This window comes from Rhagoletis zephyria, unplaced genomic scaffold (genome assembly GCF_001687245.7).
Source record: "Rhagoletis zephyria isolate East Lansing unplaced genomic scaffold, Rhagoletis_zephyria_1.1 Rzeph_scaffold_02736, whole genome shotgun sequence".
Classification (NCBI taxonomy): Eukaryota; Metazoa; Arthropoda; class Insecta; order Diptera; family Tephritidae; genus Rhagoletis; species Rhagoletis zephyria.
In genome coordinates this window covers 17701-32661 of record NW_016159820.1, presented here as the reverse complement: position 1 = coordinate 32661, position 14961 = coordinate 17701, and the positions used below count along the sequence as shown (strand labels likewise).

At 40.2% G+C, this 14961-nt stretch overlaps 1 protein-coding gene across 1 annotated transcript in view; it reads left to right on the top strand.

The window, feature by feature from the left end:
- Positions 1-568: 568 nt before the first annotated feature.
- Positions 569-14961, top strand: part of LOC108367578 (uncharacterized) — a 31839-nt gene continuing 17446 nt past the window's right edge. Inside the window, exons 1-3 of the mRNA XM_017622229.1 lie at positions 569-970; positions 1026-1238; positions 1301-2591. Of these exons, the coding sequence (XP_017477718.1) occupies positions 809-970; positions 1026-1238; positions 1301-2591 (1666 nt within the window). The 5' untranslated portion in view covers positions 569-808. The remainder of the gene's footprint in view (positions 971-1025; positions 1239-1300; positions 2592-14961) is intronic.

The following is a 14961-nucleotide window of genomic DNA, read 5'->3' as shown; positions in this document are numbered from 1 at the left end:
GAGGGTTATAATCCCTAAGTGCGGCCGAAGGCCGCCTACGCAGAAAGGTGTTCTCTGCAAAATGTGTTCAGCCCCCCCTTCTTCGGCAACACAGAAATAATAATTCTACTAAGTAAAATTTCCGAATTAAAAATCCGCCTTTATTATTCAAAATTCCAGTCTGGTAGCACTAAGTTGTATGTTATTTTGCTATCTTATTCATCGTTTATATGAAAACTTTAACAATAAATTATATAAGAACTATAGGGTTGCTAGAAAAAAGGGGGGTAGGTTTGAAATCAGGGGGTCCTATTCTACCCCCCTCACCCCCCTTTTTTCTAGAATTTGCCGTCCGTCTACTAAAATTTTCCCAATCTGGGCACCGTAATTATACATATTTTAACTAAAGGTCTTATTATGCATACTTCGCATAACTTCGCACCAGTGCAATAAAAATGTAACTTAAGAAAATGTGAAGCAAAATCTACACTCCACAAATTGCTAAGTTTTTAAAAGTTCTGCTAATTTCTGGGTAATGGAATACAAACAAAATACGTGCAAAGTACATACGAAATTACAGTTTGAAGTTTATGCGCTACAGTTTTAAAAACAGTATAGTTCTACAGGAAGCCAGCCGGTTTCCTATCTCAAAATGCTGTGTTTGTTTACTTCCTTTATTCTAGTTGCTTTATGTCCCTCTTTTCGGTGTCAAAACAAAAACTGCTGTATCGAGTTGCATGTCGAACGCGTACTTCGCAAAGGCAACCGAAGTAAACAGAATTAAAATTTTAGAAATTCGCTGACTCCGCTTTAATTTACCTGGTAAAAGATGATTTGTGTGGAATCTCAGGCCGTCAATCATATGAACTCTGCCCGTGAATATGGCTCGGCCAACAACCAAAATGACAGCGATATTGAAAATAAAGATGAAGAACAAAGTAACGAGGACGAGAACACTACTGCGGAAGTATTTGTGCGTCTAACTGACATGGTAAGTAGTACACCTAAGTAAGCAGGCATGAAAGAAATTCACAGAAATTTTTAAGGTTCGAAGACACTACTGTGGTTACCTTGAAAAGCAGCTACTGGAGAATGTTCAGACTTGGCGCGAAAATAAATCGCAGCCTGAGCCAGAAGCAGCCACCGACCTGCAACTCAAAGAGCAAACTGCACTGAAGGAATGCTGTCGCGTGCTTGAGGATAAGGCTTTGAAGGCGTGTATGCATGCCCGACGCTACCAGCGCAGTATGTTAAAGATAGTAAGGGGAATATGGTTGGCATAAATGGTTGGAAATCAATAGTAATTGACTACTTCTTTCAGATTGCAGAAGTGAGACGCAGTACACAAGAATTTCGTTTAGAAGGCCAATTAAGAAAACTAATTGCCACTGATGAAGATCCTACGATCTCGACCGAAGTTGCGCATCGACAAAAAGCAACACAAACGGATGAAAGCCTACTCTGCTCTAATGAATCTTCCAGAGGACCAGTGACTGATAATGACATCAGTTTATCGCTGCAGCAAAAGATTGAAATGTTTCAAGAGCGTCTCAATCAAGAAGCAGCGTTGAAAGTAGCTGCGACACATAAAGAATGTTACAAAAGAGCCTCACGCCACTCCACACATAATCCCTCAAATCATAGGCTACATGTGCGGCATCACCAAAAGCATAGTAGACGTAGTTCGAACAATAGCAGTAAAGTTTCACGATGCATAGAGCTATGTGAAAACGATGGAAGAACCATGCCTGCTTCAAATGTAACAATAGTTTCAATGAAGCACGATGCCGTCAGAGAAAATGCTGATTCGGAAGCAATGCCACCGCCTAGTTGCGAAAGTGCCGAAACGACACACAACACTACACCCGCAGTTAATTGCGCCACCGTACCACAAAGTGCAGTTGACGACGACTTACTGGAGCAGGATGATGAAATCGCTAAGGAACTCGCGCAGCTTTTCAGCGAAGAGAAATCTGAATTGGAGGAGCTGCTTGGCCTTAATACAAACTCAGAAATAGACGATCCACAAGTACGGAGCGTACTCGAAGAGATTGAGAAGGCACCACTATCACGCGAACTGAAACTTAGTACTGCATGCAGTGCTGGCCAACACATGGGCTGTTCGCCAGAGAAACAACAACGGCAGACATCGCCTATAAAATTAAATGGTGTGTTGCATATTTCTGCATCACCTTTTGTAGAATTTCATGATCAAACTAGTTTGCCACATTACCGTCCATCCTCGAGTCATAGTGAACGACCAGTTACAAACTTGCGGCACAGCCTATGGCCATGCGAATTGTTTATGCAACGTCGGCGGCTTACGACTTCATTAAGTCGTTTAATTGAAGAAGATTTTCGCTGGCATGAACTGATCAAATGGAAATTCGATATGCTATTCGGTGAGGATAGCGATGATGAATTTTCCACTTGCAGTCCATCAATCGAATTAGATGAAGTACTTATCTGCAGTTGTATACGTCGCATCTCACCGTGGATGGTGAAGCATTTGATGAAACCGATGCATGACGGTTTGATAGCCAATCGTTACCTGTTTAAAAAATTGGCAAAGCGTCTTGCGCATTCAATTGTTGTGGAAAATCAATATCCAGGTGAGTGGGAATTAAGAGTTAAAAATCAGTTTTTTCTAATAAATAATCGTTATTTACTCCATTAAATCGGTGGATAATACGTTTTAGTGTAAGCTACTTAAAAACGTATAAAAAAATATAATTTCGAAAGAAATGTCTGTTACTATCTCTGTAACTTCGTTAAAAAATGTATTGAAGAATGAGCTTTAACAGGAATAATTCGAAGAACAAAAATTGTTGTTTAAAAAACTAAAACTTCGCTATTATAATTTCCATTCGTACTGTCATCAGGTATGTAACTTGAGAATAGAAATCGCTGCATCTTTTAGGCGCATCAATATTACATAGTTACATCCCGAGCTAATAAAAAAAAATAAAAATATACCAGAAAAAAAGCCTTCACTTACGAATATTTATTTCTAAGGAGTAGATATCGTCGCCTGCGTAAAATTTTGCCATTTGACGGTATTTTGAGTTATAGATGCAGTTATATTTTTTAAAATAAGCTCTTTCTATTAGTGTTATCGCTTTGTCGATATCTCGCCTATTCTCCGAGATATTCAGTATGATTTTGTTGTATATCCAAGGTCAGTAGCTTTTTCGTTTTTTGGTAAATATCGTCGCCTCAGAAAACGGATGACGAATGTGCAAAATCACGATTTTAGGATTTTGACATGCTTTTTTGATTTCTGTAATCCATTTTTGTATATCTCCCTTAGTTTTTGAGATATTTCATGCGCATTTTGTCGTATGTTACATAATATTAATGATTGGGTATGCCTTTTGTTGTATGTGCTGAAAATGCGTCACATCCCAACGGGACTGAAAGTTAGCTGCTCCCCAAAGAGCAAGTATGGAGCAGTACAAAAGCAAAGTAAAATAAAAATTTTTAAATTTCTAACAATGGGCCGTATGCAAGGCACATAAATACAGGTAGAAGCCAAAATGACATTGCTCTCATGAGAACCAAACCTTTAAACTTCAACTTGATTTTATTTTATTTCCTATATTTCGTTACGCTTAAAATGTCATGTCGTTTGTTTTTTTTGAATGTTCGTTAAAAACAAATTTTAATTAACATTTGCATTTTTGTAGTGTTGTGCGGTTTCTACTTAGTGTATGTGTTAAAAATGCAGCACCTGAAGCTTTGTTTTTTATGTGGTGTTAAATATAATGCAGACATCACTAATTTTTTTAACGTGCCTCAATGCCCTCGGCGTAAGGAGCGTTGGGAAAGCAGCTGTGGGGTAGAGCTGCAGCGAAATGCCTTGCTGTGCGTTAAGCATTTTAAATCAGCAGATTTCATAAATGCACCAGGAGGTACAGGAAAGGCACGTTTGATGCCAAGTGCTCTTCCTATGACCCTTATGCCGGAAAGTCCTTCCAACAACACTGCAACTCATAAATCAAGTTGTGAAAGCTTAATAAATGATCGCGCTTCACAAACTGAGTAAGCATTGTTAAAACGCGATATATTTATAGAAATATTTATAATTTAAGTCGTTTAGTGGAGACTTAGAACAGTCCAGCTACAAACTCGAAATTCTGTTGCTGAAGTCAATAATTGAAAATCTGGAGGGTGAAAACTCAGCACTCAAGACAGAGTTGGAGAAAGCCAAACTTATTGAAAATGCATTCCAGGGAATGTCGCAATCATTATTTGTGTTCCGTTGTTTTATTGATTGCCCAACGTTATGCCTAGTACATATATCGCTTTATACATACATTTGTATATTATACAAAATTAAAACAGGTACTATAAATATAAACTTTCAATGTATAAAAAAATAGAAAAGAACATACAAATTAACAAATTTTAACTAAAGAAAATAAATAAATAAATACAAAACTTCAAATTTACTTAAAAACGTCAACCAGCGAAATGTAATTTTTTTATTTTTCCTTACACACGCTCATTTTTATTTTTACTCTCCCGAAAACTTTGACTTTTGTAGGTTTGATGTCAATTTGGCTTCTACCTGTTTTTATTGTACCATGGGCCGTATGAATAAAAACTAAGGAATTGATTTTTCTTAAAATTTCATACCTTTTACTTCAATTTTGTTTGAATAAATTGAGTAAAATATCTGAAATTTTAAGAAAAAGCAATTGCTTATTTTTATTCATACGGCCCAAGGTACATTGAACAGGTAGTATCAGTAGAGCAGCTGATTTGATTTATTTTCAAATTATTTGGTCTCGAAAATGTCAAATATTTTTAATTTTTTCTCACGAAAATTATAAGTTGTTAAAATCCATTTGCTTGTGAAACCTTTTTCCATACAAAACAAGCGATTGAATAGCAGCTTTTGGAACGTTCGCCCAACTCGGCAGCACGACCGCTGATTACTGGGCCCTGCAAAGGATCAAACAAATTTACTAGAAGCAAACAAATTTACTAGGAAAGAAAGTTGCATCAATTTTTATTTTTTCCAATTTCAATTTTTTATTTTTTATAATTTTTTGTATTTCACATGGCACGCTTTGATTTAGAAGAAAAAATTCAGAACAGTTGTTGACACTTTCGATACCAGAAGCAACAACAAAATACACGCAAATGTTGTTTTTGCTCTACTGATACTACCTGTTTAATGTGCCTTGATACGGCCCAATGCTCAGAAATAAATATCATTTAGAGTAGTAACATAAAATATTTTCTTTTGAAAAAAAATTAATTTATGTATAAACATGTATGTACATATGTATGTATTTTCGTATGTACACCACACAGAAAAGAAAAAACCATGTTTATATGTAAGTACACTTAATATAACCATCAAATGGTTTACAAAAACGCAATTATTTTATTAAAACAAAAATATAATGTAAAAAGTAAAATTTGAATGCATCGTTTTTTAAATGCAATTTCTAATGACCAGGGAACGGATTTTTAGGACCTAAAAACCTATAAAAAAGGCAAAATAAAATAACGAAATAGGCTGGAAAAGGCAAAATAAAATAGCGAAAAAGGCACTAGGGATTGCAAAAAAGGCAAAACAAAATAGCAAAAAGGCACTAGGTATTGCAAAAAAGCAAAATAAGGCACTAAAAAGACAGAAAATACGAAGAACAATCAAAAAATACATTTATTTTAGAAATGTTTATATTACAAGTAAAAAGAGAAAAACTATGAACTAGTTTCATTATATGAAAAATTTGTACTTTGAAACTTTGACTATTTTATCCTTTCGAGTTTCTAACTCACAAAACTTTAATCTGTATAGTTATAGTAACATTGAACCACAAGATGCCTTTTGAAGTTTTCTGGCGGCATTTTCATACGATTTTCGCGCTTACTGCTGAATATGGAGCGCTCCAATAGAACTAATGGACCGCTTCTGGCCCCGTTGGGATACGACAACTTCCCATACAAACGTACTTTTTTTTAAATCATAAAACATTTGTCGTATGTATCGCAAAACTTTGAACTTAGGACAATTCGATGGTCCTCTACTATAACGACACAATTATAATTGGAAATTAAACTAAGTAACTAATTTTAAAATTTTAGCTTGCACTGATCCTCAAATGAAATGAAAGAAATAAAAATGTACAAAAGACTGAATTTAAGTATTGTTTTTTGTTTTTATATAAAGAAAACGTATGTCCGTAACATACTTACAGCATAAGAGATGTACAAATTTTTTTTATTAAATACATGAATATGTTTTTGTTATGTTTTTTCTAATAAGTAATCATTATTCGGTTTAAGAGCTCACTGAAGTCTGCAGCGTCTGTTCACCAGTAGGTGCGGCTGCAAGCGGGTGTCTGCTTGGAGCAAGCGGCTCGCTATATAAACGTGTATTTGGTTGCGAAACCACCCCCGTCCCAGCAATGGGTTGTGCGCTGGGCAGCAAGGCAAAGCCTCGGATGAGACCCCCCCTTATGATGACGACCACGGCAAATGTTTAAAGGACTACGATTTGAGGGCATGCACCTGGAATGTCCGGACCCTTAATGGGGAAGGTGCCTCTGCCCGGCTGGTTGATGTCCTCGTAAGGACAAAAGCTGACATCACCGCCATCCAAGAAATGCGTTGGACGGGGCAAGGCAAAGAATGTCTGGGGCCTTGCGACGTCTACTACAGCTGCCATGTAAAGGAGCGCAAATTCGGAGTTGGATTTGTGGTGGGAGAGAGACTCCGTCGCCGAGTACTGTCGTTCACCCCGGTGGACGAGCGTCTAGCCACAATCCGCATCAAAGCGAGATTCTTCAACATCTCGCTCATCTGCGCCCATGCCCCGACGGAAGAGAAGGATGAGGCATCCAAGGATCTCTTCTATGAGCGCTTGGAGCGCACGTACGAGCGCTGCCCCCGTCATGATATCAAAATCGTGCTTGGCGACTTCAATGCCAGGGTGGGCAAAGAAGGGATCTTTGGAACCACCGTCGGAAAATTCAGCCTCCACGACGAAACGTCCGACAACGGATTGAGGCTGATCGACTTCGCCGGGGCCCGAAACATGGTAGTATGCAGTACTAGGTTCAAGCATAAAAAGATCCATCAAGCTACCTGGCTGTCTCCGGATCGAAAAACGAGAAACCAAATCGATCATGTTGTGATAGACGGAAGGCACGCTTCCAGTGTTTTAGACGTACGCACACTCCGAGGCCCAAACATCGACTCGGACCACTATCTTGTTGCAGCCAAGATACGCACCCGCCTCTGTGCAGCAAAAAATGTGCGCCCAAATATGCAAGGAAAGCTTAACGTCGAAAAGCTGCAATCACAACAGACAGCCAGCGCTTTCGCTACTCGACTCTCACACCTGCTCTCAGAGAGCACTCTTCAACAAACCGACATATGCGAGCAGTGGAACCACATTTCCCGCTCATTAAGTACCGCCGCCGAAGAAGTAGTCGGATTTCAGCGAGCCCGAAAGAACAACTGGTACGATGAGGAGTGTCAGGAAGCTGCAGAGAAAAAAGATGCCGCCTACAGGGCCACGCTGCGATCGGGCGCAACGCGCGCTATGTGGGACCGCTATAGGGATCTGAAGAGGGAAGCGAGACGTATTTGCCGCAACAAGAAGAGAGAGGCAGAAATACGTGAGTGCGAAGAGCTTGAAATGCTGGCCGACAGGAGGAATGCCCGAAAATTTTACCAGAGAGTTAGGCGACTTACGGAAGGTTTAAAGACCGGGGCGCACTCCTGTAAGAACAATAATGGCGACCTAGTAACTGATGTCCAGAGCGTACTTAAATTATGGAGGGAACACTTTTCCGCCCTACTAAATGGTAGCAGCACGGAAAGTTGTGGAGAAGAAGAACCCGAGCCCGCAGTCGATGATGACGGAGTCGACGTTCCACCGCCTGACTATGACGAGGTACGTATAGCAATAACGCGGCTGAAAAACAACAAAGCCGCTGGAGCTGACAGCCTGCCAGCTGAGCTATTCAAGTACGGCGGCGAGGAGTTGATAAGGTGCATGCATCAACTCTTGTGCAGAATATGGTCAGATGAACGCATGCCCGACGACTGGAATTTAAGTGTGCTCTGCCCAATCCACAAGAAAGGTGACCCCGCCATTCGCGCCAACTACCGCGGGATCAGCCTTCTAAGCATAGGTTACAAGGTCTTATCGAGCGTATTGTGTGAAAGACTGAAGCCCACCGTCAATGAACTGATTGGGCCTTATCAGTGTGGCTTTAGACCTGGCAAATCCACCATAGACCAGGTATTCACAATACGCCAAATCTTGGAAAAGACCCGCGAGAAAAGGATCGACACTCACCACCTATTTGTCGACTTTAAAGCCGCTTTTGACAGCACTAAAAGGAGTTGCCTATACGCCGCTATGTCTGAATTTGGCATCCCCTCAAAACTCATACGGCTGTGTAAAATGACGTTGAGCAATACCACTAGCTCCGTCAGAATTGGAAAAGACCTCTCCGAGCCGTTCGCCACAAAACGGGGTTTCAGACAGGGCGACTCCCTTTCATGTGACTTCTTTAATCTGATGTTGGAGAAGATAATAAGAGCTGCAGAACTGAACCGCTCAGGAACAATTTACTACAAGAGCGTGCAATTGCTGGCTTATGCCGATGACATCGACATCATCGGTAACAAAAACCGCGAAGTCTGTTCTGCCTTTTCCAAGTTGGATAGGGAAGCAAAGCGCATGGGTCTGGTGGTAAACGAGGACAAGACGAAGTATCTCCTGTCATCAAACAAACAGTCAGCACATTCGCGCCTTGGCACCCACGTCACTGTTGACAGTTACAATTTCGAGAAAGTAGAGAATTTCGTTTACTTGGGAACCAGCATTAACACCGATAATAATGTCAGCATTGAAATCCAACGTAGAATCACTCTTGCCAACAAGTGCTACTTTGGACTGAGTAGGCAATTCAGGAGTAAAGTCCTCTCTCGACGTACGAAAACCACGCTCTATAAGTCACTCATCATGCCCGTGCTGGTATATGGCGCAGAAGCATGGACAATGACAACATCCGATGAGGCGGCTCTTGGGGTGTTTGAGAGAAAGATTTTGCGGAAGATTTACGGTCCTTTACGCGTTGGCGACGGCGAGTACCGCAGACGATGGAACGATGAGCTGTATGAGCTTTACAACGACATAGACATAGTGCAGCGAATTAAAATACAGCGGCTCCGCTGGCTTGGCCATGTCGTTCGAATGGACACCGACGCTCCAGCTCTGAAAGTATTCAACTCGGAACCCGCTGGTGGTAGCAGAGGAAGAGGGAGGCCCCCACTGCGATGGAAAGATCAGGTGGAGAAGGACTTGGCTTCACTTGGCGTTTCCAATTGGCGTCAGTTGGCACAGAGGAGAAACGACTGGCGTGCTTTGCTGAACTCGGCCAAAATCGCTTAGGCGGTTACAGCGCCAAAAAAGAAGAAGAAGAATCATTATTTAATAAATATGTCTGGTTTTTTCATCAAATTATACCATCGTCGTTGAAATAGATACTTTAGTATTGTCGTATGTTCTATGGACAAAACAAAGTGGTGAGTAAACGCTACTTTCGACAAATGTATACGGAATGAAAAGTAAATTTTCTCATTAACGTTAAGAGATATTAAATGTAAAAATATGGAAAATCAAAACTAATAACACCAACTACGTCTCCTTTAAAAATTACAAAAATCTACGGTACAGTTTCGGATTAATTCGACCTTAAACTACAAAGTCAGTTTTCTCAAAACCGCGTTTTGTAACATTCGACATCTGTTTTCTGAGACGACGATATGTAGACGGTTTTGAACATACGACAATTTTCCCATACAAATTAATGTTCTTTTTTGTAATTAAAATATTGTATGTGCAAAATTGCTTGTAAATCCAAGAAATCGCGGAAAAACTTAGCGAGCCTGGCCATTCTTCTTTGGCAGTGACTACACACACGCTTACCGTAGATCTACGGTAAAATTACGTCGATTATGTGTTGCCGGAGAAAAGGGGCAGAACTTCTTTATGCGTAGGCGGCCTTCGGCCGCGCTTAGGAATTATAACCCTTACTACTCAGAATTCTCCTTTCTGTGTTCCCGGAGAAGTGGGACAGAACTTCTTTCGGGGTAATTTTTACCGTGGATCTACGGTAATTTAAAAGTGACCGTGGCGCGTGTAAGTAGACACTCCCTTCTTCATTACGGCAGCTTGATAGTGTTCATAGCAAAATTGGAAAAAGTAATTTGGCACAAAGTGTTAAAATGGCACTTTTGGAAAATAGTAATATTTCCATACATTTTTGTGAAATCCTTTGTGGGTACTACCTTTTCTCAACTAAATTTTTCTAGTTTCTATAGGACATATAACTGGTTTATCTAACTTTGGCATTGGACTTTTGTTTAGGAATGTGTTTCTAATTTTAATGCTAAATGGGAAGAGTTAAAAAATGGCACTTTTTTGGCACTTTTATTTTTCTATTTGGCACATTTTGGCACTTTTTTATCCTCAATATGGCACTTCATAGATAAGTATAGTTGGCAGCGCTGGTTGCAAGTTTTTGAAAATTTTGCGTTCTCGTACTTCTGTGGATATTTCAGGGATGGAGTTCCACAATTTCAAAATGTGCCTAATGGACTGCATAAGTAGTGCCAAAAAGGAGATGAATGTGCCACAAAATTGAAATTTCTTTCTTTTAAAGCTTTTTATGAACCACATATGTATTTTTAGAAATATTTGTGGGATTCACAACGGTGTCGTATGTGTCGTATTGTTGTATGTCGTATACTTTAAAAGCTTAAACAAATGTTTATAGAACTTGAAAACACAACCAGCTATTTCTTAAAACTGCGAAAAGCTATAATATGACTTTGATGGTTTTGCAAACCCCCTTAATATATTTTTTAGGCATTTAAAGTTTACGACATACAACAATACGATACTTACGACACCGTTGTGAAAACCCTAATTGTCTATTTTTAATGTACTTGATTGAGTTACTATAGTAAAATCCTATTAAAATAACACAATATTCCAATTACGAAGGGGAAAACACTTAAATATAACTATTCGGACCTGTTTACACATATGCATACCTATGTGCGAAATAATAGCAGTGCGACATTTTGACCAGTTTTGACTATTCTTTACATTGAATAATTTTTAATTATATTATATAATGGCCCTTATTTTAATTTCTAAGTGATTTTAATTTCCACTTTTCGAATCTATGAGTAATATATCGTCGTTTAAAGTACAAAACCGTGTATCGTCAACCGCTAAACCGCGTAACTGACATTTGCTGCCAAAATTGGATATACTCACACAAACTCTTGGCGCAATCCTTATCCGTTCGTTCTGAAATATACTAGCCAGAAATGCGATTGCTTTATAAAAAAACAGAACCATTTCGAAAGATCCATTGAAGGTGCATTGGAATCCAAGAAAATTTGTTCAGCCGTTTTCCTTGATGTATCGCAAGCTTTTGATAAGGTGTGGCATGAAGGTTTGCTACAAAAACTAAAGACTTTACTGCCTATGCAATACTGCGAACTACTGGCATCATATCTGGACGACAGATTATTTCGCGTAAAATATGACAACACTTTTTTAGACTTAAAGAGAATAAACGCCGGTGTTCCACAAGGGAGTATTCTGGGGCCACTTCTTTATCTTTTATATACTTACGACTTAAAGCGCAAACAGTCAACGACGTAGCGTAGACGTAGGTTGACGCAGACACGATCTATCTTATGGGATCCGGGTGTTAACAAAAACTCAGCATCGCATGGCGGTGACGTTGCCGTTGCTTTTCTCTCTCTCTCTCTATCAACAGTAAATTTGATATGCTGCTACGTGCGTCAACCTACGTTTACGCTACGTCGTTGACTAACTGAGCTCTTACCTGTAGGAAGCCAGCACGTAACCGCGACATTTGCGGATGATACCGCCCTCTTGGCAGTGGATGACACCATCGAAAACGCAACGATTACACTTCAAGAGGCCGTCAATTCTGTTGTAACATGGGCTAAAAAGTGGGGCATCAAACTAAACAACACTAAATCTGTGCATATAGTGTTTACTCTAAAGCATTCCTCATTCAAACCAGTTTACATCGATGCGTTAAATATTCCACACGTCAACGAAGCGAAATACTTGGGTATTACGGTTGACGCTATATTGCGCTGGAAAGCGCATGTCAATAAAAAACGTGAGGAGCTTGATTTAAAATTAAGAAAGCTAAACCACCTTACTGGCAGGCATTCAGGCCTATCAATCCAAAACAAATTATTGCTTTATAATCAAACTCTAAAGTGCAAAAAACATTGCCACAATCCAGCGCTACCAAAATAAAGTGTTGCGAAGTATAGTAAACTCTCCATACTATGTTAGAAATAGCGATTTAAATCGTGATTTTGGCATGCCAGTTGTCACTGATGTGACAAAAAAATTGGCCATTGCTTACAAACAGCGTCTAAAATCCCACATCAACGATGAAGCATCAAGTCTACTTAAAACGACTGCGCAGCGTAGACGGCTCAAGCGGAAAACTGTATCAGACCTGATGGAAAGCGAATAGCGGAAATGTTACTTATATATTTGTCTACAAGTGTATAAGATACAAAAAGCTTTTCTTTTATCTTTTAATTTACTCGATACAAATTGCTTGTTAGTATTAGTTTTGTATGTATATGCTAGTTGCAATAAAAAAAAAATTTTGAGAGATGAGTGTTTTTACTCTCTAGAAAATAATTTATACAACCTCACATACGAGGCTTTGCATTATCTTGATACGCGGTTTTGCATTTTGTTGATACGCGGTTTTGTACTTTAACCGATGATACGAATGTTTGTTATATACTGGCAAAACTTCTGTAATTTATGATTGTGCCAAAACTGAATGAATTATGCCAAAAGTGCACTTGTGAATGAAAGTGCCAAAAATGGCACTATTGTGCCTACTTTTCCATCACTCGGATATTTTGTCCCTTTGAGAGTGCATGCTGCTAAGTTCTCAGAATTTTGGCTGTTGGATCCGCTCAATACGAATCAGTGTTGCCGAAGACACATTTTTTTCCTACCAAAATCCACCAAAACCTACCAAACATTATTTTGAGTTTTTAAATATTTTTGTTCAATGTCAAGTTTATTAAAAATGTAGATAATTTAAAATTTAGTAAAACTAAGACACATCTAGTGCAATAAAAAAATTAACTGCGTACAATAATTCATTTTACTATAGAGACTTATGCGATCTAAGAAGGTCTATTGCAATCACTCCAACCTTAGGCTATTCAAAAATCTAAACACTTTGGACGGTACCAAATTTTATATGGAGAAGAAAATCGTTCTCCAAAGTGTATCGGTCTACGATTCATATTTCGTGAGCAGGTACATAGAATATACTCTGGGGTCTCCGCCACCAGCCCACAAAACCTACAGTCCGTCTCTACAGAAAGCCCCTTTGATTGAAATGGTACCTTAACTTACAGTGCGCAGTGAATTAGCCAGTAAAAGTTCAAAGTACAAGCAGTATTTCGAAGTTCCTCCTGGGAGGAGTTATGGATCTCTTTGGTTGTGTTATTTTCCTTTCCTTCCACCAGTGAGCAGCAATCTGAGATTTTTTTTAGATCCTAAGTAGTTCGGCGGTGTATTTTTTAGATGTACCGCAGAATGGCTCGAGACCATGCAAGCGCATTTCGGTTCCACGCGAGGCAGTCAGACCTTTCGTTGGCTTCAAACCCTTCATGTCCCGGAACCCATTGTGGGCTCCCAGGTGGGTCAAGAGGCCACAAGCCACAGTTTTAAACGAGTCTAGGTCCCAGCAATTGGTTGTGCGCTGGGTCAGGGACCCGCCACGTAAAAACCACTTCCAGTGAAGAAACAACGCAAGGCCTCGGATGAGACCCCCCTTATGATGACGACCACGGCAAACGTTTAAAGGACTACGATTTGAGGGCATGCACCTGTAATGTCCGGACCCTTAATGGGGATGGTGCCTCTGCCCGGCTGGTTGATGTCCTCGTAAGGACAAAAGCTGACATCACCGCCATCCAATAAATGCGTTGGACGGGGCAAGGCAAACAATGTCTGGGGCCTTGCGACGTCTCTACAGCTGCCATGTAAAAGAGCGCAAAGAAGAAGAAGAATGCCCGAAAATTTTACCAGGGATTTAGGCGACTTACGGAAGGTTTCAAGACCGGGACGTACTCCTGTAAGAACAATAATGGCGACCTAGTAACCGATGTCCAGAGCGTACTTAAATTATGGAGGGAACACATTTCCGCCCTACTAAATGGTAACAGCACGGAAAGTTTCGGAGAAGAAGAACCCGAGCCCGCAGTCGATGATGACGGAGTCGACGTTCCACCGCCTGACTATGACGAGGTACATATAGTAATAACGCGGCTGAAAAACAACAAAGCTACTGGAGCTGGCAGCCTGCCAGCTGAGCTATTCAAGTACGGCGGCGAGGAGTTGATAAGGTGCATGCATGAACTCTTATGCAGGATATGGTCAGATGAACGCATGCCCGTCGACTGGAATTTAAGTGTGCTCTGCCCAATCCACTAGAAAGGTGACCCCACCATTCGCGCCAACTACCGCGGGATCAGCCTTCTAAGCATAGGTTACAAGACCTTATCGAGCGTATTGTGTGAAAGACTGAAGCCCACTGATTGGACCCTATCAGTGTGGCTTAAGACCTGGCAAATCCACCAGTATTCACAATACGTCAAATCTTGGAAAAGACCCGCGAGAAAAGGATCGACACTCGCCACCTATTTTTCGACTTTATAGCCGCTTTTAACAGCACTAAAAGGAGTTGCCTATACGCCGCTATTCTGAATTCAAAACTCATACGGCTATGTAAAATGACGTTGAGCAATACCACCAGCTTTACGGGCCTTTACGCGTTGGCGACGGCGAGTACCGCAGACGATGGAACGATGAGCTGTTTGAGCTTTACAACGACATGGACATAA